The sequence below is a fragment of the Balaenoptera acutorostrata genome, chromosome 4 (assembly GCF_949987535.1).
Source record: "Balaenoptera acutorostrata chromosome 4, mBalAcu1.1, whole genome shotgun sequence".
Lineage (NCBI taxonomy): Eukaryota > Metazoa > Chordata > Mammalia > Artiodactyla > Balaenopteridae > Balaenoptera > Balaenoptera acutorostrata.
In genome coordinates, this window is record NC_080067.1 from 27,286,690 (window position 1) to 27,311,629 (window position 24,940).

A 24,940-nucleotide genomic window follows, 5' to 3' on the forward strand; every position below is an offset into this window, starting at 1 on the left:
CACCTAGGTCTAATTTTTAAAGCTTTAAACCAGAAAGCTTTCTAAGCACAATATGTTATTTAAGCCATTTGCTGCTCGGGGTCTGAGGAGCCAGTGCGTTTTTTGCTCACTGTCAACATCAGCAGTGCGTTGTACCCGCCCTACAGGCGCAGAGGGTACCAAGATGAGCTAGGTTGTCCCTGCGCTCAAGGAGCAAACAGGGAAAGATAGAAATGTGGACAGACGCACAACATTACATGCGACTATAAAGGTAGGAACCCCAAACTAGAAATTCATGAGGAAGGAGGCTGACCAGAGGAGGTGTCATCTGAGATGAGTGAATGATAGGAATTGCCCGGCAGAGGAGCTAGGGGCGAGGATAGAAGAACCTCAAGAGGAAATACAGTTTTTCTTCTAAAGCTTCATACAGACAGAGCGTAGAAATCCTCCCGAGTCGTGAGAAAAGGACCTGTATAGGGAGTCCCTGTGCTGTGGGTGTATTGAGGAGGCTGGCATGGGGAAGGGGGCTTCTGCCTTGTACCTTAATCCACTTTTGTACTGTTTGAATATTTTACCATCAGCATAGATTTATTTTGCTTTTCTAAAACTAGTTAATTCTAAAAGTAGGTGAAGAAAAGTCATTTTAATCATCAAAAGCATCTTATTTAAGTGCCCACCTTTGCATGAGATGAATGTGTATTGTGTAAGGCTGGAATATGGCAGGAGACAAAAGCAGCAGCAGATTCTAAATATGCTAATTAAGTAGAATTTCCCAGTGGCATTTATATGAAGTATAATTATAAAGTATGTTTATCATATATTTATAAAATTCTTAAAAGCATTTACATATTTATAAAGTATACTTTATGTAAAGTACATATATGTAATTATAACTTTAGAATTTTATGTTTAATTTATATAGAGATATATATTTTGTTTATATATTTATGTATATGAAAACAGGATGATCATTCATCCAGATTTCCCAGGGTACAGTCCCAATGTATACCTGTTGCCCTGGCATAGTTTTTAGTTGCACCCCCTTTCTCTCTCAAGTATCCTTATTTTTATTTTTTAAAATTTATTTTATTTTTGGCTGCATTGGGTCTTCGTTGCTGCACGTGGGCTTTCTCTAGTTGCGGCGAGCGGGGGCTACTCTTCGTTGCGGTGCACGGGCTTCTCATTGCGGTGGCTTCTCTTGTGGAGCACAGGCTCTAGGCGCGCGGGCTTCAGTAGTTGTGGCATGTGGGCTAAGTAGTTGTGGCTTGTGGGCTCAGTAGTTGTGGCGCACGGGCTTAGTTGCTCCTCAACATGCGGGATCTTCCCGGGCCAGGGCTCGAACCTGTGTCCCCTGTGTTGGCAGGCGGATTCTTAACCACTGCGCCACCAGGGAAGTCCAAGTATCCTGTTTTTTAGATGCTGAATTAAAAGTTCATCCTGTTTGATGTGCTTATAAAATATATTTACATACAGTGTATGTTCATATAGTTATATAGTCATAGATTTATTGGTATGTGCACATGGATATATATGTATGTGTACTTATGTGTTTAGAAGGTGTATGTTAAAAGCTATTACAGCTAAAATACCAACTCAAGAAAATAGTAACATCAGTCAGATGACCACAGTTATCTAATTACAAATTAGTTTACTTTTTTAAAATATTGGCTTACCAAAATTTTTGCATTTACATCATTTTTGTTAGCCTTTTTCATGCTTATTTATTCCATCTCAGCTGTACTACTGAAAATAATAAATATACTGCACGAAACTTGCTTTTTTGAACACGTTTTAGAAAATTACGTGTAAATTGAATCTCATCTGCTTTCCAACTTCTGTTTCTTTTTCTGAAGACTGTTGTGGGCTTTCCATTGGCAGGAACTCCTAAGACTTCTGTTTTCATTTACTCTCAGTGAAGAAATAAAACAGAGGAGAAGATCACTTTAATTTTTCTTAAGTCAAAGAATACTATTTTTGGTGAGAAAGACTGCCTCCCCCCACGAGCTCATTTATGTCTTAATTCTAATTTTAGGGATATCGTTAAGTATGTCTGTTCAGAACTGTGGGTGCAAAGTGATTCTGCCTAATGTTCGTATCAGTTGCACAAACCAAACTGCCTAAAGGGGCCGGGCTGGGCTTTTTACCGAGAGAAGCCGCTTGGCGGTAAGTACTTGGACAGGTAGCACGTGTGTGCAGGTGACAGTGACACAGGGACACAGCCACGCGGTTGCCAGGCAGCCAACAGCCCCTTCGCTGTCCAGTCTTCCTATTTCTCAAGAAAAGATATGTTGATTTTTATGTTAAATCTTACTGGTTTTCAACAGGAGCTCAGTTTTTCAAAAACATGGTTCCAAAAACCGTGTGGGTCAAACACAGCCTGTGGGGACCAGCTGTGCTTGTGGCCTACGGTGGGTCCCCTGTGGTCTACAGACTTCTAACTTATTTCTTTGTTGCACTTTGGACAGGCAGAATATGGCTTGAAATTGCATCTTCAACAACTTTCACCGCTTTTTCACTTCGCATTTGCGGATTTGGATTCTTTGTCCTAAACTGTTACACTGGGAATTCCCTGGCGGTCCAGTGGTTAGGACTCCGCGCTTTCACTGCTGAGGGCCCAGGTTCAATCCCTGGTCGGGGAACTAAGATCCCACAAGCTGCATGGTGTGGCAAAAAACAAAAAGCAAACAACAACAACAAAATAAAAATAAAGTGTTACACTGACTCCTAGATTACAAGCTTCTTGAGGGCGTAAAACTCTCGACTGTGCCTTTTTCTGACTGAAATTCCTGTTCCTCAGCTTTGTCCATATCTGCAGGGTTTTGCTGGGCTCACACCCGTTCCCAAGCCACTCTCCCCCGACTCCTGAAACCTTCTCCCAGCGCTCTTGATCCTTCACTTTCCCTGGGAATCTTTGTTTTACGGCTTTTCATGAACACATCTTATTTTCCCTGCTATACCCCAAACCTTTGGGGGCAGTATTTTTGTTCCGCTAGTGGCCCTGGCTTTTAGTGTCAGCCCCCAGGCCTGTTTCTGGCTGGTTGATAAAAAACCACCTGAAGAGCCTCTGAGACAATGTGGGAAGGAGGCTTGTCAGTGTTTACTCAGTGTGCCTTTCCAATTTGTTATCATATGAATGTATTACTTATTCACGAAATAAGGTACAAAAGTACATATGGATTCCAAGGTCTCTCCCCAGCTGAATCTGTTCCAAACCAGAATCTCTGCAGGGGCAAAGTAGGGGGAATCTGTAAACCTGTACTATTTTAAAGCTTCCCAGCTGATTTTTTTTTTTTTTTAGTATCTGTTTATTTATTTATTTATTTATGGCTGTGTTGGGTCTTCGTTTCTGTGCGAGGGCTTTCTCCAGTTGCGGCGAGCGGGGGCCACTCTTCATCGCGGTGCGCGGGCCTCTCACTGTCGCGGCCTCTCTTGTTGCGGAGCACAGGCTCCAGACGCACAGGCTCAGTAATTGTGGCTCACGGGCCCATTCCCAACTGATTTTGATGCATAGCCAGGTTTGGGAACTACTGTCCCAAAGCATAAAGTAGGTATTCAGTAAACATCTGTTCAACAGAGAAATGAACTCTTGTCTTCCTGTGGCACTTAGCCTGACGCCTTGTACTTAGCAGTTGTTCAATAAATATTGGTCGAGGGAATTAAAGTAAACTTTGAGTTCGGATACTAACTGCCCCGGTCTCACTTCCATAGGTGTGGGTGGAACCACCCACTCCTTCCCAGGTTCTCACTCTGTCTGGGGTGATGGATTAATTCTTACCTGGACCACTAGGACGGCCTCGCTAGCCGGTTTGCAGCCAGCTGGCCTCCCTCTGATCCTTTCCACACACTGCAGCCTAAGTGATCCTGAGTGATGTGTTTTAAACTCAAATCTGATGATAACTTTTAATGATAACTAGTACTTGCAATATAAAACTTGCTGTGGGGGGTCCTCTAGAGCCCGTTATGGTCCGGTCTGACCCTTCCAAACAGGAGAAGGTACGAGTCAGGAGAGAAAGTAGATGCTACAGGGGGCCCAGAACAGAGAGACCTCAAGGAAGGCCAAACAAGCACCAGCCAAGTATGTTATTGATCTATAAGCCAGTGAAGGATAGACTCCTGCGATCCATTCAGGGGTGAACCTTTCTCCCTTCAGGGCACAGAGGAAGCCACAAAGATCCCCTTTTTTTTAAAGTTTATGTTCTTTATTTTTTTGGCTGCATTGGGTCTTAGCTGTGGTTCGCGAGATCTTCATGGCGGCACTCGGGCTTCTCTCTAGTTGCGGAGCACGGGCTTCTCTCTAGTTGTGGCGTGCAGGCTTCTCTCAAGTTGTGGCGTGCGGGTTTCCTCTTCTCTAGTTATGGCACGCAGGCTCCAGGGTGGGTGGGCTCTGTAGTTGTGGCGCGTGGACTCCAGAGCGCGGGGGCTCTGTACTCTAATTGAGACGTGTGAGCTCAGTAGTTGTGGCACTTGGGCTTAGTTGCCCCGAGGCATGTGGGATCTTAGTTCCCCGGCCAGGGATCGAACCTAAGTCCCCTGCATTGGAAGTTGGATTCTTTGCCACTGGACCACCGGGGAAGTCCCAAAGATCCCTTTTCATTTAATTTTATTTAAAGATTTAATCCCCCACATCCCTAGAAAAGATTCATGGAAGGTTCCACTTAAAGGCAGGGGAAACAAGAGTAAAAGAGCTATCCCTAAATCAAGAAAGTGAGACAGTAGTCACACCAGAAACCCAGGCTCACAGTGGCTACAACAGTCGATGGTAAACATTAGTTCTAAGCATCCTCGTCTGGAGAATTAAGAGAGAATAAACGTGGTGAGTACATTGTTCTCATTATCTGAATAATGAAGAATTTGTTAGTAGAAATGCTCTTTTTCCAATGGCTGAATGAGATAAAAAGAAGTTATCGAATGGATTCTTGTATAAAGGACACTAAATAACATAATGGGCAGAGCTTATAATCCTTACAAAAAGGTAAAAAGAGATCCTTTATGTGGCCATCTGGTCTTTTCCAACTGAATAAATGCCGTGGGCTAAATGTTATACTCCAGTGCTAGGAAGACATTGCCACTGGGAGTGAAAGAAATAGCAGCATGATATATGGCTTTCTGGACATCATGTGATTAGAGATAGACTTGATGAACAGCTGGGTAGTATATCCTTTAGACCAAAGGGGGTATTTTGGGGGGGGGGGTACAGTTTAAGTGCAGGAGTGATCCATCAGTGTGTAGTGGAATTAGTTTCGTGAGTTGCTGTTAGCATTTTTTAAGTGAAAGAGAACAGGACAGAACACACTGCATCACACATAGTAAGGGTAAGTTTTAGTTTCATTTCTGTCTTAAGTCACTGTGTACCATGTATTTTTTACTGTGGGTAACTCTGAAAGCCACTGCTTTGGATTGTCCCTCACTAGAATATTAGTGGGTAGGCTCTGGCCATTCTAGGCTCACTATAGAACATAGAGGATAACGAGACCCGGACTCTGGGAACAACCGAGGTAGGGTCCTCAGACCAGAACAAGAGCCACAGTACCTTTAAATTGTGCTAATTTAGGAACCTGTGACTAGACGCGGTATTGTAAACTCAGAAATATACTTTCCTTGTTTTGTTTTGTTTCCTTTTTGATTGAACACCCCAGTCTACTTTGGCTGTAATAAAAGCGAAATCAGAAGGAACGGGATGGGTCCCCACAAGGAGGGGCCAGAGGGCAGGGTGCCCCTAGTGGTCAGACTTGGTCATGCAGACTGAGACTTAACACTGAGAAACCCTTCAGAGCCACAAATCAGGAATGGCTCCTCCAGTTCTTGCTTCTTTCCCGAGCAGCCAATGCCTTTACTCACAGGTACTGCTTACTTAGGGAAAACTTTTAAAAAATCATTTTCCTGCTTCATGAATTACGTTTGGATCAGATCATCAGGGCGATCTTCTGAAATAAGATAAGGAGGCTTGTGGTAGGACCATGGCAATTGCCCGACTCTAAGAGTTCAATGCAGCAGCCCTGCGTGATGATGAGACCTTTAACATTTGGCGGGGGAACCTTTCTCCAAGCTACAACTTTGGAGAAAGAAGGAGAAAAAGTTCTGGGAGGAATTCCAACTATAACAACTATTAGCAGTGGTATGAGGAACAGGCTGGGGCAAGATAAAGATTAAGCTTCTAAGGTTGACTCCAAGTCTTGGGAGCAGCAACAGAATGAGATTTAAAAAAAAAAAACATTCATTTTCATAGAAAAAACGTTTTTCAAAGAAACTGAAAACAGCCTACAAATAAAGGAGCTCCTTGTGGAAGGGTCTCTGACCATTTCTCTCCTCTTGTTTCAGATGACAGTCATGTCCCTTTCCAGGGACCTCAAGGACGACTTTCACAGCGACACAGTGCTCTCCATCTTGAATGAGCAGCGCATTCGGGGCATTTTATGTGATGTCACTATCATTGTGGAAGACACCAAATTTAAAGCCCACAGCAATGTCCTGGCTGCCTCAAGCCTTTATTTCAAAAATATCTTTTGGAGCCATACCATCTGTATTTCCAGCCACGTCCTGGAGCTGGATGATCTCAAAGCCGAAGTGTTTACAGAAATCCTTAATTATATCTACAGCTCCACGGTCGTCGTCAAGAGACAAGAAACAGTCACTGATCTTGCAGCTGCAGGAAAAAAGCTGGGAATATCCTTCTTGGAAGATCTTACCGATCGCAACTTTTCAAATTCCCCAGGTCCTTATGTATTCTGCATTACCGAGAAGGGAGTGGTTAAAGAAGAAAAAAATGAAAAAAGGCATGAAGAACCAGCCATCACTAATGGGCCAAGGATCACAAATGCATTTTCCATCATCGAAACAGAAAATAGTAATAACATGTTTTCTCCACTGGACTTGAGGGCAAGTTTCAAAAAGGTCTCCGACTCCATGAGAACCACCAGCCTTTGCCTGGAGAGGACTGACGTCTGCCACGAGGTGGAGCCTGTGCGCACCCTCGCCGAGCACTCCTACGCCGTGTCTTCCGTGGCCGAGGCTTACAGAAGTCTGCCTGTACGGGAACGGGACAGCAGTTCACCTGGGAAAACAGGTAAAGAAAACTGCGAAGCTGTTGCAGCAAAACCGAAAACATGCCGAAAGCCAAAGACACTCTCCGTACCCCAGGATTCGGATTCACCTCCAGAAAATATACCCCCCGCTCCAGCAACCAACTTGGAAATGAATCAAGAAGGAAGTCCACAGCCAGCTGCAATTCTTTCCCTTTCAAAATCTCCCAACAACAACGAAGGAGAGGTCCATTTTCCCAGGGCAGATGAAAATAAATCCTCTGATGTCCCCACGCTGCCAGCCACAGAGGTGCCGCCTCTCATTTACAATTGCAGCTGTTGTTCCAAATCTTTCGACAGTAGCACTTTGCTCAGCGCCCACATGCAGCTTCACAAGCCAACCCAGGAGCCCTTGGTGTGCAAGCATTGCAACAAACAGTTCAGCACCCTCAACAGACTGGATCGGCACGAGCAGATCTGTATGAGGTCAAGCCACATGCCCGTTCCTGGAGGGAATCAGCGCTTCTTAGAAAACTATCCCACCATTGGGCAGAATGGAGGTGCATTCACAGGTCCAGAACCTTTATTATCTGAGAATAGGATTGGTGAATTTTCCAGTCCCGGAAGTACCTTGCCAGAAACAGAACACATGGTTAAATTTGTTAACGGGCAAATGCTCTACAGCTGCGTAGTATGCAAACGTAGTTATGTGACTTTATCCAGCCTCCGAAGACATGCCAATGTTCACTCGTGGAGAAGAACGTATCCTTGCCATTACTGCAACAAAGTGTTTGCATTGGCTGAGTACAGGACAAGACATGAGATTTGGCACACAGGAGAAAGGCGGTATCAGTGCATTTTCTGCCTGGAAACGTTCATGACCTACTATATACTCAAAAACCACCAGAAGTCTTTCCATGCCATCGATCATAGACTTTCCATCAGTAAAAAAACAGCAAACGGGGGCTTGAAGCCTAGTGTCTATCCATATAAGCTTTATAGGCTCCTGCCCATGAAATGCAAGCGGGCTCCTTACAAGAGCTACCGACATTCTTCCTATGAAAATACTCGAGAAAACAGTCAGATGAACGAGTCTGCACCCGGCCCCTATGTTATTCAGAATCCGCACGACTCTGAGTTGCCTACTCTGAATTTCCAGAACAGTGTAAACACCTTGACCAGCAGTCCAGCCATCCCACTGGAAACACCAGCACGTCAGGATGTACCCACTTCCACCAGTGCGCAAAACGCAGAGGGTACCAAATGGGGAGAGAGGGGAGAGTTGAAAGTTGATCTGGACAACAACTTTTATTCAACGGAGGTGTCAGTTTCTTCCACTGAAAATGCCGTCGGTTCAGGCCTCCGGGCAGGGGACGCGCCCGTGTTGTCTGTGAGTAACGGCAGTGAGAACTCCACCTCTGTGATCAGCTACAGTGGCTCAGCCCCCTCGGTCATCGTGCACAGCAGCCAGTTTTCATCGGTGATAATGCACAGCAACGCCGTTGCTGCCACAAGCAGCCACAACCCCAGAGCCCCTTCAGACCTGGCTGGCAGTCAGACCCCGAAAGACGATGGCAAACCCGAGCCGGACAAAGTGGGGAGGGTTGTCAGCAGACCCAAGAGCATGAAGGAGAAAAAGAAAACCATCCTGTGTAACAGGGGAGAAGTACCAGAGGAGTCCAGATACATTGCTGATCCTGGAGGGTCATTGAGCAAAACCACAAACATCATTAAAGAAACTAGTAAAATTGAAACTTACATCGCAAAGCCTGCTCTCCCGGGAACCTCCACAAACAGCAACGTGGCGCCCCTTTGCCAGATAACGGTGAAAATCGGGAACGAAGCCATTGTGAAAAGGCACATCCTAGGATCTAAATTGTTCTATAAAAGAGGGAGGAGGCCCAAGTACCAAATGCAGGAGGAGACTCCGCCGCGAGAGAGTGAACAGGAAACCAACGGAGACAGCCCGATCGGGCTCTGCCAGTCCGAGTGCGTGGAGATGAGTGAGATGTTTGACGATGCCAGTGACCAGGATTCCACGGACAAACCATGGCGCCCTTACTACAACTACAAACCCAAAAAGAAATCCCGACAGTTGAGAAAAATGAGGAAAGCCAACTGGAGGAAGGAGCATGAAAACAGGAGCCCGAGCAGCAAATGTAAATACCCGGCCGAACTGGACTGCGCAGTGGGGAAGGCTCCCCAGGAGAAGGCCTTCGAGGAAGAAGAAAATAAAGAGATGCCCAAGTTGCAGTGTGAGCTCTGCGACGGAGACAAAGCCTCGGGGGCTGGGAATCAAGGGAGGCCCCACCGGCATCTCACGGCCAGGCCTTATGCGTGTGAGCTCTGCTCCAAGCAGTTCCAGAGCCCCTCCACCCTGAAGATGCACATGAGGTGTCACACGGGAGAGAAGCCGTACCAGTGCAAGACCTGCGGACGGTGCTTCTCGGTGCAAGGCAACCTACAGAAACACGAGCGCATCCACCTGGGCGTGAAGGAGTTCGTCTGTCAGTATTGCAACAAGGCCTTCACGTTGAATGAGACCCTCAAAATCCACGAAAGAATCCACACTGGCGAAAAGCGATACCACTGTCAGTTCTGCTTTCAGAGTTTTTTGTATCTCTCCACGAAAAGGAATCATGAGCAGAGGCATATCCGGGAGCATAATGGGAAGGGCTATGCCTGCTTCCAGTGCCCCAAAATTTGCAAAACAGCTGCTGCCCTTGGAATGCACCAGAAGAAACACTTATTCAAAAGCCCAAGTCAGCGGGAGAAAACAGAAGGTGACACAGGCCACGAAAACTCAAATCCCCTGGAGAATCCACATTTCATTGATTCAGAAGACAATGACCAAAAGGATAATGGACAAACCGTTGTTGATAATGTCCTTTGAATGGTGATACTTAGAAAAATCTTCGAAACTATAAGTTGGTGGGTTTGGGTTTTTTGTTTTGTTTTTTTTAAGTTAGCCGTTTTCTTTTGTTTCTGTTTAATTTTGTTCACATAACAGCCATGAAGGAGTGAAATGTAACAAAGAAAATCTCATTTGTGAAAATTCCAGAAAAAGGATCCTAATATCTACTTTGGGTTTTAGCATTAACTTCATGCAAAGTACACAAAAACAAAGTAGCTGAATCTTCTAATATCCCAGGTGTCCTGTGAAAGTTTATGAAGTTCTCAGCTATGATATTTCTGCCAGTCGGGGGAAAGAAAAGAGTTTAATTTTAGCATAATTTAAAACTTTCTGCTAAGTGCTAATAGGAACTGGCTGCTGAACTGTCTTTAGTCACTGGAGAAAATAAGGGTCAGATGTCATGAAAATGTCATCTTCATAAATAAGTTCAAAGGTAAATGAGCTATGACAGTCATTATTCCCAACCAGCTTCTATTAAAATTGTTTAAATTAATGGATACATATGAAATAATATAGTTGAAAATATGTGTGAAATGAGTAACCCGAGTAGGACATTCATACATTATCTAGAACTACTTTTCTGCAACACAAACCTTGTAAAATACATATATAAATCACTCTAACTTTTAACTGTCCATGTCCCCTGTAGTGAATTATAATGATGAGCAATAGATCTGCAAATAATGAGGACTGATGTAAAAATCAGTAGAAAGCATCTTGAATATTACTTAAGAGCATGTGTATGCTTTTAGATGGAATGCTGTTCTCTTGAAGTTATGGCTAAGTTGTTATTAGAACTGGTCTACTCAAGTCACAGAAAACATAGGTCATGCCTTATCCATGGGAGAGAGCCTTCCCAGAAGTTACCTGTGGTTACCTGTGCTGTGCTGTATATTACTTTTTAGTGGCCTCACTTCAGAAAATGAAGAAAGGTCAAATTCTTCTGAAACTCCCTGCAGTCTTCCATCCATCACAAGGCCATGGACATGGAGGTCTTTCCAGATAGATTTAACCAGTCTCAAGGGTTCAAGTAAAACCTGACGCCTTCCATTGCCACTGAAGGAGTGTCCAGGAAATTTAGCGCAAAGCATGTGTACGGTGGTGAATTCCCAGGCACTTGAAAGTGACAGAGAACCCAATCCCTACAATTGTTACCCTTCTTGGAGATTATGCAGCCCACAAATACATACTATTTAAAAAAAAAAAAAAAAGGACAAGAGAAACACAGCCCCCCGCCCCACCCATTAATGACTTGAGGGGGCAGAGGGAGTGATGACCTTCCTTGCCTTGAACAGAGCTTTGTCTTTGGGGGGTGGGGAGATAGAATGTGGAGTGACAAGGTTCCATCACTTACTTACATGACTCAGAAATACATCCACAAACCAGATGATGCCTTGTCTTAATGTTTGCAGGCATCTAGCCCGCTTGCTAAAAACCACTTCCGTTTTTAATGTTCTTTTATGCTGACCCACACCATCAACACTGCCCTCAAAATCTAACTGCCCTATAGGATATTCCGTCACGTGGACTAGGTTCCTGGGAGGCTGGAAGTCATGATTCTTACTTTTTAAACTGCCAGAATAGGAGAGAGAGAGAAAACATTCTTATCCTTTGATGACCAGTATGAGCAGAATCTGGAACCCGGATCAAGGATGACCTGCAGCCATTCATGTTCATGGGATGTGATAGCTGGAAACCCAAGATTACCCAAGGTTGCAAGGTTACCATTGTGAAGAAGTAGCTCAAAGGACTCCAGATTCTCTCTTCAAGCGTTGTGATATCTCCATGAAGAAGACTTAATAAGGATTGGGGTGGGCAAGAAAGCATTTAAACACCCAGAAAAGGACATGATCAAAGCTGACCTTTTTATACTATAGTACTTTGCTGTTAAATAACCCCAATATTGTATTTGCATTTATCTTTTGTTCATCTGCTGTCACTTACAAACAGTATTATGTAATAGAGGAAAATGGAAAAATGCAAACGAGTTCAACTTTATTTTATACATTGTATATATGTATACCTGCACTATTCATTTGGGTTTTGTTAAAAAGATAGTTGCAAAGGGCTTATGAATATTTGAATTGATAATTAGAAAACTGAATAAGCAATCCTGTGATCTACTAATTTGTTTTATCTCAATTAGGCATATGAATCAAGGAGAATTACTGTGTGTTTCAGTCATTTTGATTTGAGGTAACTCCAAATACAAAATTATTACTTGTACTGATGTCTCCCAGCCCTTCCATGTGGATATTTTTTAAGTGGACTTGTATGCTGATAATTCTAGACCAAAGTAAATATGGCAGAATATTTATACATGAAAAAATAATTTTGCAAATATTTTCTATAATTGTATTATTCGTTTAAAATGTTGATAGCTTGTGTTAGTTTCAGGGAGGGGTGTATATTTTGATAAAAAAAAATACTTGACTTTGTAATTCTGTATATTCTATACAATTTATAGCAGAGCCGTTTTAAGACAGCCTTGTCGCATTTTTTGTTAATTGTGAAAATTTTATTCTAAGTGATGTTTATGCATTGAGTACATAACGACCAACTAGAATTAAAGTAAGTGTGAACAGTGAACATACTGTATGCTGTACAAGATATATTGTAATTTGCTGTTTTAGCATCTGTATTTTGGTTAGAAGATATTATTAAATACAGATGTTAAGGGTTGGAAAAGTCTAATTTTATTTTTAGAACTAATGGATATAAATTTGTTTTTGCTTGATTAAAATAGCTTATTCCTATGTTGTCTCTTTTTAAACGTTTTAGTGTTAATTATTTTGTGCAGCCAAGCAGCTATTTCGTCTGTGTGAGTCACAGCATTGTTTCACATATGAGTCATACGATATATTTCTGTTTCCTTTCTTGTTTACATTCCATGGTACCTGCTTACATGCTTAGGACTCAAATGGAATATGACATTAAAAAAAAAAGCAGAATAAAAGAGACTGAACTCTTGTTATCATTTAGTGCTTTGGATAGGCCTGATCTTACGATAAATCAGAGTGTTGGAAGTATTCTGCTCTAGACATCCACAGAAAACACATTACACTTATTAACTACCAGGTATTCGACAACATTCTTTCCATGGGCTATTTCATTCAGTCCTTTCCCAACAACCTTAGGAAGTAGACCTCATTATCTGCATTTTATAGTGACATTGAGCAGATCCCACAGCCAGGCAGTGCCAGGATCGCAACCCAGGGCTGCCTGACTCCAGAGCCCATGTTTTTGTTCCTTCTCAGCGTCCTAGAGGGAAATGCTTAATGTAAACTCAACGGAGAGTGAGGAAAAGAGACAGCTTGTGATGCAGCTTGTGATGGTAGTTGTCACGATGACAGCTGTAAAGAGGCTCAGCCTCCCTGGACTCAGCTGTCATTTACTCACTGAGGCCTCAGTACTTTGGGCATTTGGTTTCTCTTATATTTGAGGATATTGCCCTATGAACTCAGTTTGTAAGAGTTTGTACAATTTTTTTTTTTGAATACAGGGTGAAATTATAATGCTATTATAAACTAGTCATTTTTCACATAAAACAATCTGTGCCGTCATCACTTGCAACCTTAGCTAATTATCTGCAAATACAGGCAGTCACGATGGGTGATGTGACAGGAGGGCCAGTGGCTCAGGCAGCACAACCCATCAGCAGCACAGGGAAAATAACTCAGATTTCCAGCCCTAATGGCTGGCCCATAGCATCAATTTTGTGTTTGAAGAGCAACCCAAACTGAATTCTCCAAAAATTCTCTTAACTACTCTCTGCTAAAAGGAACTTAATTATCTATCAAAACAACAGAATTAATACTGAAAGAATTTGTAACAGTTGGGAAACTAACTGGATTAAAAGCATAAAAACATCACTCAAAGCAGTCCTATTTGTACATATTCTTTTAATGATTTCAGATCTTTTCGTTCCTATCGCTCACCTTCCTCTTTCTTCATCCCCTATTGACTGATTTGGTTCCACTTCCTGTCTCTTATCAGTTCCTTTTTGCAGGGGCAGCGATTCTTCCATTTCAAGTTCCTCCTTACCTAAGAACTCACCTCCCACCCCCCATCCTGGACATCTATTAATCAAACTCCTTTGACCCCTCCCTCCCTCCCTCCCCAGTTTACATCTTTTGACCCTGATTCTTCAAGCAAGATGGTCAAGGGAGCAGGCAAGTTGACTCGGTGTGCAATTTTTAAAACTCAACACTCCAAATTTAGACAACTAATGAAAGAACCGGTTATAACAGAAATGTGATTACATTTTTATTATTTCATTCTTGACATCTGAGATACCAAGTAATTCTATTTAGAATATACTGAGAAGTCAGAAACATTTTTCAATAATCTTTATGTGATGTCTTCTGTGTAATTATGAGTATTTTATTCCTGTTCCAAGAAACTTTGGTACGTATATTTAAAAGATGTAACCTGCTAACTTACAAAGAATTTTAATTCATTTACTCAAAATGTGCTGAATTTTAAGTGTCAGGAATTTTGTCAAGCCTACAGAGATAGAAGAGGTAGCCTGTGACTTCAAGGAACTTGAGTCCGGGGAAGGAGGCAATAGATGATCACAAGATAAGCCCTGAGCTCCTAGGGGCTCAGAACCAAAGCTCCTAGCTGGGGCTGATGGAGCCTGGGCTTCCCAGTGGGGACAGGTCCAGGTAGCTGTGACTAAAACAAAGAAACCACAAGTGAGTGTAGACCCCGCAAGCCTGGGGTGTGGGGTGGTGAGTCAGGAGAGGCATGTTAAGGACACATCACCAGGGCCTCGTGGGCCTGCTCTCTAGCCTGAGGGTAGAAGGACCATGGCAGGGGTTGGGGAGAGAGCATGAGGGGCTGAGTGCTAGGAGATGAGGTCAGAGAGGTGTACCACAGGTCCAAGCAAGATGAGGAGCCATTGTAGGGCTTAAGTGGAGAGGAAACCATCTGATGTGTTTAAAGGATCATGCTCACTGAAGTGTAGAGACCACAGGACGAGGCAAGGGTGGGTGGGGCCGTACAGGTGAGAGATGACAGTGGTTTGGTTAAGAGTGGGCATAACGAAAGCGTTAAGACTAGGTCACGTTCTGGATAGATGATTTTTAAGTCTTTAAAGAATTTCAAACATGCAAAAGTAGAATAGTACGGTGGACCCCAGTGAACCCATCATCCAACTTCAACAATCAACCATTCACAGCCAATTTTGTTTTATGTGTACCCTCACCTGCTTCCCCTCTCTGTACTGTGTTATTTTGAAGTAGATCTCAGACATCATACTGTTTCATCTGTAAATACGTTCATATTTCAGAATGTACCTTTGTTAAAAAATAAGCGTTTTCAATATAACTGTACGATTATAACCCCTTATAAATCCTTAATATTATCAAATCCATCCGTTAAAATTTCTGATTGTGTCATAATTGTCATAATCTTTTTTGCAATTTGAATCAGAATCCAAATAAGGTCCCACACTACAGTTGGTTGATACAGCTGTGTGTCTTTTAATCTTCGGTTCCTCGCATCACTTTTTTTTCCCCCCCTTTGCAATTTATTTTTGAGGAAATTAGGTCCTGGAGAGTTTCTCACGGTCTGAGAAGTAGCAAGACAACTTGCTAGGTTGGGTTATGTTCATCCATCAGGAGGCACATACAGTTTAGCTGAGATAGGAGAGGTACTTTGAAGATAAATCTGATAAGACGTGCAGGTGGTTTAGGTCCCAGGGGGTGAGGAAAACAGAAGAGTCAAGGATGACTCCAAGCTTTGGGCCAGAGGAATTGGAAGGATGGAGTCACCAGCAGACAACTAGATACACGGATCAGAAGTTCAGAAGAGGGGACAGGCTTCAGGTATGGATCTGAAACTTATATTTCATTCATTCAAAACATATATGAGCTAGGTAATGGGACTCCAAGAGTGGGCAAAACAGATAGTCCCTGGAGCTTGTGATCTAGTGGGGAACATAAAAAGCTAAATAATTACAACTGCAATAGACGCTGTGAAGAAGAGTTACATGGTGCTATAAGAACATCTAATGGGGGGACCTAACCGAGTCTGGGAGTCCAAGGGACATCCTTGAGGAAGTAACTTCTGAGCTGAGATCTAAGGGATGAATGAGAGTTGAAAGGGGAGAGGGTTTCCAGGTGGAGGGAATAGCATGTACAAAAGTCTGCTTCTAGAGGGAATACAGTGCCCTGGAATCAGTGGTGCAAGAGAGTGCAATAGAGAGAGGTCTGAGATGAGACTGGAGGACAGGAGCCAGGTTATGCAGGCCTCCCAGGTCATGCTAAGGACTTGGATCTTATACTAAGAGCAACAGAAAGCCACTGAACTGTTTCAAGCAGTTTGGGACACAAAGAGGTATTTTCATCAGTTTTGTATTGTGAAAAATCACTGTTGCTGAAATGTAGAGAATGAATTAGAGGACGGTAGTAGCCGGGAGTAGAGCAGTTAGGAAGCTACTGCAGGCTGGAGATGATGGTGGTGTGGATTGCGTACAGGCAGTGAACATAGAGAGAAGGGGGAGGATTTGAGAGCTATTTAAAAAATCAGCAGGACTTGATGTTGGATTGATATGGGAAGGAGGACTAGGAAGGGTCCAGGGTGACCTTTTGGTTTCAGAATTGTTGAAACTATAGGAATGTAAGGTGTCCTCTATGAAGCTTGTATAGGAAAAGAAGACAGAATCCCGGAAAACACCAGTTTTTGAAAGATGAGTTAAATAAAAGCCTTTAAAGGCTGAGGCAGAGACGGGGCCGAGAAGTCAGAGGAAAATGGGGGGCATGGCAGCCTAGGAAGCCAGAGATGAAGAACCTCTAAGAGAGGAGAGAATGATCAGTTGTGTCGAGTGGAGATAAAGCCAAGTAGGGAAAGTCTGGGAAATGCCCTTTCGCCCTCAGCAACTGGTGACTGGTAGTGGGGTGCTGGTAAATGGTTACCCCCAGCCCTGTAGGGGGAGAAAGCCCGATTTATAGTGTGTGCCAGTGTCTGTGGTGTGAATACTCCTACCCTGGATGATTTTAAGCCACAACATGGTGTCAGTAAACATGAAGTTGGGAAGAGAGGCATCCAATGGGCTCATGAGAGCCGGTATGAGCCTGCCCTAGTGACTCAGCTGGTGATCTTGGCACGACTGGCTCCAGCGTGGTGGTGCGGGTGGGAACTGAGGGGTGGATGCGAGAGTGGAGGTGGAGAGAGTGAGGGAGACTCTTCTTTCAAGAAGCTTAGATCTGAAGGGGAGAAGAAAGACAGACAAAGGCAACCAGGGTTTGAAGGTTGGGATTCCCCCTGGTGAAACAGGGCGGAACAGAGGATGAGGAGGCAAGGGAGCTGAGAGCACTAGCGAGAGACTGAGTGTAGCCAAGAATTGTGGAGCCTGGGTTTAATGTAAGGAAGTGCAGACCTCGATATCTGACAGACACAAATGGAGGGTCAGACATGAGGTGTCTCAGGAAAGGCTAAAGGATCTATGTTCCGCATAGTGAAGGCTTAGAATTGCAGCAGTTTCCAGGTTCTAATATTTATCTAGGTGTTTTTTCACTGCCGTGTCTCCAGTGCTTAGAACATGGTCTCAGAGAGTAGATCTTAAAAGTTCTCATCACAAGAAAAAAGAAATTATAACTGTGTATGGTGATGGGTTGTAACTAGATTTCTCGTGGTGATCATTTTGCAATATACACTGTTGGGCTCAGGGCAGGCCATCCCAAAATATGCCACAATGGCACATTGATTATTTTGAATTAAAGTTACTTCAGAAATGACCAGTGCAACCTGTTCTTATATGGCCTCCCATGCAGTTGTAGTCAGATGCTGGTGGGGTGGAGTCAACTAAGGGCTTGACTGCACTGGGCATCAAAGCAGTCACAGCCAGCCCAGATCCAAGAGGGTGGAGGAACGGAGTCCTCTTCTCGATAGGGGAGAGGCGGACACGTACGGGGAGGGAAGGGATTGATGGCAGGCATCTTTTTTTTTTTATTTATTTTTGGCTGTGTTGGGTCTTCGTTTCTGCGCGAGGGCTTTCTCTAGTTGGGGCAAGCGGGGGCCACTCTTCATCGCGGTGCACGGGCCTCTCACTATCGCGGCCTCTCTTGTTGAGGAGCACAGGCTCCAGACGCGCAGGCTCAGTAGTTGTGGCTCATGGGCCTAGTTGCTCCACGGCATGTGGGATCTTCCCGGACCAGGGCTCGAACCCGTGTCCCCTGCATTGGCAGGCAGATTCTCAACCACTGCGCCACCAGGGAAGCCCCCAGGCATCTTTTTTTTTTTTAATATCTATTTATTTATTTGGCTGCACTGGGTTTTAGCTGTGGCACTCAGGATCTTCATTGCGGCATGAGGGATCTTTAGTTGCGGCATGCATGCGGGATCTAGTTCCCTGACCCGGGATCGAACCCGGGCCCCCTGCATTGGGAGCACAGAGTTTTAACCACTGGACCACCAGGGAAGTCCCATCGCAGACATCTTTAGAGACAAGCTACTACAAGGGATAATTCCCTTGAGAAAACCATGGCACAGAGAAGTTAGATAACTTACCCAAGGTCCTACAGCTTACCCACTGTGGAGTTAATCCCAGGCATCTGAGCTCCAGAGCCTGATAGGAGAGGCAAAAGGGTACTGGAGCCCAAGAGCACAGCACAACCTCTCATAGCAAAGCTGTGGTGGTGAAGAGCACAGCATTATCCATAGTAGAACCAGAGAGTTCCTGGGGTTATCTATCAGGAGTTTGGGAGAGAGGAAGAAATTCTAAAAATACTATGAATGGAAAGAAATGAGGAGAGTACAAATTGGGCCAAATTTCAAGGATGATCTAAACAAGGCTCTTTTTATGTTGGGGGTGAAATACGGTCTTGTGTGCCCCAAGGCAAATGGAAGACTTCATACTTTTGCTTGTCTCTCTCCAATCAGGAAATGGAATTGTGTGTGTGTGTGCGTGCGTGCGTGCACGTGTGTGTGTGTGTGTGTTGTTGTTCCTATAAGTAATTAAAATCTAAAACCTTTAGACATCTGCTCAAAAGGGTCAGACATGGGGGGAGCCTATAGCTGGACCAGAAGAGGTAGAACTGCGGTGTAGAGCAGCCTCAGAGAGGTTTTTCAAGCTCCTTCAGCGCCCCCTGCTGTACAATGTCATAGCCCTGAAAGTCTGGGTCGTCGCTTACTTTAGGCAGGTCCTGGCCTCTACGGAAGGACAAGGAAAGGACATCTCTACTTCAAAAAGCTTACTCACTTCACTGGAGCAATGGGGTGTTGCCAGAGAGAAGCTGATTCGTTCCCAAGTGGCCTGTTTCCCTCACCCTGACAACATGAGAGAGTATATAGTTTAGGTCCTGTTAATTTCTAGCTTCTCAGTTTTACTGGGTCAAAAGGCCAGGTCCCGCACATTGACTTGGATGTGCCCAGCTCCTGTGTACATGTGGTGAGTGGGAAGAGCGGCGGGCCATTTCCCAGGTATTTTCTGACGTTTGTCCTCCTAAAGAGCAAAGGTGAGAATTCGGGGCCACTCCTTCTGTCATGTCTCGTCACAGTGAGAACCAGCCTCCTGTTCTGCTATCGCTCATGCTGATGTGACAACGTTCCAGCCACTGGGAACTGCTCACCACTCAGCATCATTCTGACACCAAGTGAGAGGGCCCTGCCCTGGCCTCCTCCAGAGGTCCCCTCCCCTCGGGACAAAGAGTCTGCAGGGCCAGCAGAGATGGGCCCACCCAGAATCTGCACCATTCCCCAGACCGCACTCAGAGTACCCAGGACCTGAGAATTCCCTGTCCCCTTCCAGGGCCTGCTCAGGCCTCTTCTCTGCCAGTGTCACTCTGCCAGGTCCCAGGGATGGCAAGGGGCAGCTGTTTGAAGGGGATTTGGACAGAGTTTGGGATGTAGTTTTCAGGTCCACATGAGGCCCCCAGCAATGTGGGAAGGAGCAGAGTTGAGGTTAGGAAGGTATGGGAGGAAGACCAGGGCCCAGCCCTTCTTGTGCTGCCTCATTCCAGCCCAGAACACCAAAGAGATGGGAATTCCAGATTCAAACCTGGCCTTTCAGATTGTTATGAACGTATGTTTGTCAAGGGAAGAGAGTAGAGCGTATTTAATTAAGAACTTGTTAGCCTGATTTATAACTTTTAAATATTTTGATATATAATATATAGGCCTCCGTCTATGTGCTTGCCCTCAACCCTGCAAATGTTTGGGCACCGTTCCTCAAAATGCCTGGCTTTCCATCACACCGTCTGTGTACAAGCTCTGGGCCATATTGAAATGTCCATCCCCACCACCACCACCCCCCTTATCCACAGGCATAATCATTTCTCAATATCTAGGTCCAAAACCCCAGCCCCTCAGACCTCTGCTGGCCTTCGCCTCAGTCCCACACAGCAATCTGAGATCATTCGTTTTCAACTCCAGCCCTGCTATCAGACAACCAGCCCCTCCAGGCTGAGCCCAGAGCTGGCTCATTTAGCTCTACGTTTCCAACGTCAGAACGGCGCTCTCAAACATGAGGAGCGCCGAGTCCCCATTCTAGGGTGACCAGCCATCCCGGTGCATCCAGGAAGGAGGGTTTTCCCGAGATGCAGGACTCGAAGTGCTACAACGACACAGTCTTGGGAAAACCAGGCTGATTGGTGACCCTCACGGGGAAGAAGCTGTTCAGAAAGAAACAGGGCATCAGCGGCCAGGACACGAGTAGAACAAAATGGCAATTTCAGTTTGAAACAATTAATGGGACTGTTGACTTTCCACCATCCACCCCTCCGCCTTGAGGAAACTTCTAGACCACACAGAAATCTAGCCAGGCTGTGCAGGTCTGGGCTGGGAGAACGGAGGCGCAAGCATGGTTAAAGATGGTTTTATCTTTATTCCTTGGAAGAACCTTGAAAGAAGGTGTTGTTTCCACCGTTTAATACTTAAATTATTCATTTAAATGATTTAATTTAAAGAATTAAAAGATTTTAGTAGGGGCAACTCCTACTAAAATCCTTCAGTTATTTCACAAAGACTCCCCCTAGTCTCGTTTCTCTGAAGAAACTTGTGGGGAACCCAGCTCATCACGCAGCTTCCAGATGCCCACACAAGGCAATTCGTGGAGTACACTCTAAGGGTAAGTGATGGCCTGTCTCAGTCTTCCCAGCCCTCTCTCTCCCTCCCACCCCACCCCGAGTCCCCCATCTGTCCTTCCAAGTGGGGTGGATGGGTTTTCCTGCTGAGTCCCTTTCTATTTTTATCATTAAAGCACCTGAACTTCCTTTAGAAACCACCCCTCAATCCCTTATTCCTCAACCCTACCTTCAGACCATGTGGGGAGCAGCGGGGGCTGGGTGGGTGGGAAATACAAGACTTAGTTTCTAGTACATTGTATGTCTACATCTCAACACAAGAACAAAGAAACTGAGTCAGGATCTTCTCAATTGCCATAGACAGAATAGTTGGCTTTAAGCAAAACTGGATCCAAGGGCTCAGGCAAAGTTATATTCTCTCTCTCTCTCTCTCTTTTCTCTCTGCTCTACTTTCCTCTGGCTTCAGTCTCAGGCTGGTTCTCTGCAATTGATGGTAAAGATGTCCATGCTGAATGGAATAAAGTTTTCCTCCCCCCAAAAAAGTCTTCAAAAAGAGCAAAGACATTTCTAATAATAACCTCCCCCAACCATCAGAGTCTGGATTCAAACCCAGGACATCCAACATCATGGTTGACACTCATAATCTCTACTAGTAGGACACATTGATGTAAAGTCAGTCATAAGGACCGCAAAACACACAGCATTCAGAGCTAGGCACTGTGCCAGATGCTTTCATCTCTATTTCATCTCTATTCCTCAGAAGAACCTGAAAAGAAAGTATTGTTTTCACCATTTAATAGATGAAAAGGTCCAAGTCCAAGGCCTTCACCACTCTGAACAATGAGAATCGACATAGGAAATGAGAACCCAGTTTCCTGGCAGTTCCTCGACCTCGGATGAAAATTGGAATCAGGATACAGAAGCCTTCTCTCTCTCCCCGTCACCTCATCTCTGTGTCCCCTTCGTGTTCACATTTACTCAGTTCTCTCTGTGCTGGCTGGCCTTCTCTGCCTCTTCCTGCCCGCAGTGGAAGATGCTGGCCATCTCTGCAGGACAGGCAAAGTCTCTATCAGAGACTGATTGCCATGCCTGTGTCCTAATTGCCAATTTCTGGAAAAGGAAATATGATTCCCACCCTCCCCTACTCCCCACTGAAGGGATTGGTTCCCCTCAGTCAGTTTACTCCTGGTCCAATGAACTCTGGTTAAAGGGACAGAGCCCTGTTAGAAGATGGCTGCAGAGACCCGACCTTGAGGGCAAAGCATGATCCATAATCGGAGGTGGCAGGTGGGCTGGGAGAGGCCCTCGAGTGCCCATCACGTGGTCCCATGGGGACAGGAGCTGCTTAGTCAGTAACTGCATCAGTGTGACCCTCAAAACCTGTCATGGTGGCCTCGACTTTGCTGCCCAGCTTTCTACCCCAGTCTCCCACTGCAGTTGTACCCAGGCAGTTATAAAAAAGTCTCATGGGACTTCCCTGGTGGCGCAGTGGTTAAGAACCTGCCTGCCAATGAAGGGGACACGGGTTTGAGCCCTGGTCCGGGAAGATCCCACATGCAGCAGAGCAACTAAGCCCGTGTGCCACAACTACTGAGCCCGTGTGCTGCAACTACTGAAGCCTGCGTGCCTAGAGCTCGTGCTCTGCAGTAAGAGAAGCCACCGCAATGAGAAGCCCGTGCACCGCAACGAAGAGCAGCCCCCGCTCCCCGCAACTAGAGAAAGCCTGCGCAGCAATGAAGACCTAACACAGCCAAAAAAAAAAAAAAAGTCTCCTGGCATGGAGGTGGGCTCAGGCCTTACCAACAGCCGCGTTTCACAGGTCTCTGTGGGTGAGATGGCGCATGACAATGTGAAGTGTGGGATTTGGTAGAGGTATTTGTAAAGGACGCCTCATCCTTTACATAAAAAAGTGAACTTATTTTGACAGAGTGTCTTCACCTCACTTTGTCAAACTGCAAACATGTTATTCTTAAGAAATTTTATACACTTGTTTATGTGAAACCTGTGTTTTTAATGTGTTCTTTTTGAGAAAAGTATTCCTTAAAAAAGAAAGAAAACATGTTTATATCTGGAAAATGAGTCTTGTAAACAAGCCATTCACATTTGAGAGAAAGACGATGGAGGCAGGTTAGGATCTATGCTTAAATTCCTGACTGCTGTGACCTCCAACCCCCTGGTAAAAGTTTTAGCATGAAAACCCAGTCTGCCCTACCCTCTCTGAGATCAATCTTGTGACATCTCTCTGAACACTGAACCAGACACACAGACCTGAAGGAGACTCTATCCCTGTGTGGACCAGAGAGGAAGATCCTGCCAGCAGAGGTCACTGAAGCTCCAGCTGGGACTCAGCAGGAGAGCCCATTCCAGTACTGTGCCTGCCCCTCTTCCCTTTCTAGTAACTTGCTCCCTGATTCACTTATTGAAGGAAATAAATGTCGTTGTTGCACTGACCCAGTGCGTGTATGCTACCAGCAACTTTCTCAGTAGTACCTACCTTTTGATATCCCGAACCTAAGGGTTTTTAGATTAACACTGATACTCAGAACGGGACAGACAATAACAGGACATCAGGTTCTGCTTCAAACTTGGGTTGTACCTGACCACCATTCCAGAAACTAGTTACACTTGCTTCTTACCTGGATGACTGGGAGGTGACCCCACTGCTCGTACACACACACACACGCACACACACACGCACATGCACACTTGCACACCCACATGCACATGCACATGCACATACCACGCACACACGCACACACCCCCACATGCACACACACGCAACACACCCACCCACATGCACGCACACACGCGCACACACCCACATGCACGCACACACGTGCACACACACGCACACACACACGGCTGAGGGTATGTGCAAATACCCCTAGAGTAAGGCTGGGTGCCCTGGTATGGCATGGCGTGGTACACCCAGAAGGGTGAAGAGAGAAGGTGCTTGCAGAGAATGAGGAGCATCAATGAGCCCCTTGTGGGCCAAAGACTAGCCATGGACAATAGCTGCAGACCACGGACCAACTTGCCAGCACTCTCAAGTGGCCACCAATACAGCAAAGAGATGCCTCCACGGGCCATCTACCCATTAAGGGTGGAAAGGAAGAAACTACATTTGTAGGATTGGGGAGGGCATAATAAAGTACCTGAAAACCACTGAATTGCCAAATGGTAGCACCTGTCTCGTATATTGGTCAAGGCTAGGATGCTGCCAGTCTCAGAGGCCAGGTGAGAATACCACCTTTGTAAGCCATTAGGATACGTGGACTGTTCCCCACGCAGGCAGCCAGGTAATTGCACGTCACAGCCACTGGCCAATCGACGTGTGATGGTCCCAGGAAAGCAGAAGGAAATACAGAGGCATTGTGGCAGCAGGAAACCATCTGGGAAGGGGAGGTAGCTGTCCATTTGGGAAGAGTTCTGAGGAAGAAGCATGTGATCTAGGCCTAAGCTAATCAATGCATTACATTTCCATGGTCACAGTGATTGGCTCAGCAGTGTGCATGTGACCCACTCAGAGCCAATGAGACTTAGTGACTCCTGGAAATGCTGTAAGAGAGAAGGCATGATTCTCTCCTGACTGGACTTGGAGCTAGGGAGATACAGAGTCTGGAGGTTCTGCTTCCTCCTTGCCTGGAGCTGAGTGGGGCCACCTTGGAGGTCCTGAGATCATGACTATCTCAGTGGAAGAACCTCAAGACAGAGGGAAATTGAGTCCTGATGACACTGTTTGAGCCCTGAATCCAGACACACCTGAAGTCAATGCTACTCCTGGGTTTCCAGCAAGGCAATGGACTCTCCTTGTGCCCATTAGAACTGCACTCCTGTGTCTCCTGAGGTGGGAAAGACGAGGCAGGTGTCCTCTGAGCAGGTTCTGACATCTGATACCCTTAGGATTCCTGATAATGCCGGTAGATCTGAGATAAAGCCAGTCAGCCCGGGCAAGCTGCTCAGGCTCAAAAGGTCACCGGAGGTTGTTCTCTTACAAACAT

At 45.2% G+C, this 24,940-nt stretch overlaps 1 protein-coding gene across 5 annotated transcripts in view; it reads left to right on the forward strand.

The window, feature by feature from the left end:
- The window catches only part of ZBTB38 (zinc finger and BTB domain containing 38), a 76,255-nt gene extending 63,383 nt beyond the window's left edge, over positions 1-12,872 (forward strand). For all 5 annotated transcript variants that reach the window (XM_007188053.3, XM_007188054.3, XM_007188056.3 and 2 more), the window contains one exon: positions 6,298-12,872. In XM_007188053.3, coding sequence (XP_007188115.2) covers positions 6,298-9,891 — 3,594 coding nt within the window. In that variant the 3' untranslated portion in view covers positions 9,892-12,872. The remainder of the gene's footprint in view (positions 1-6,297) is intronic.
- The last annotated feature ends 12,068 nt before the right edge of the window (positions 12,873-24,940 follow it).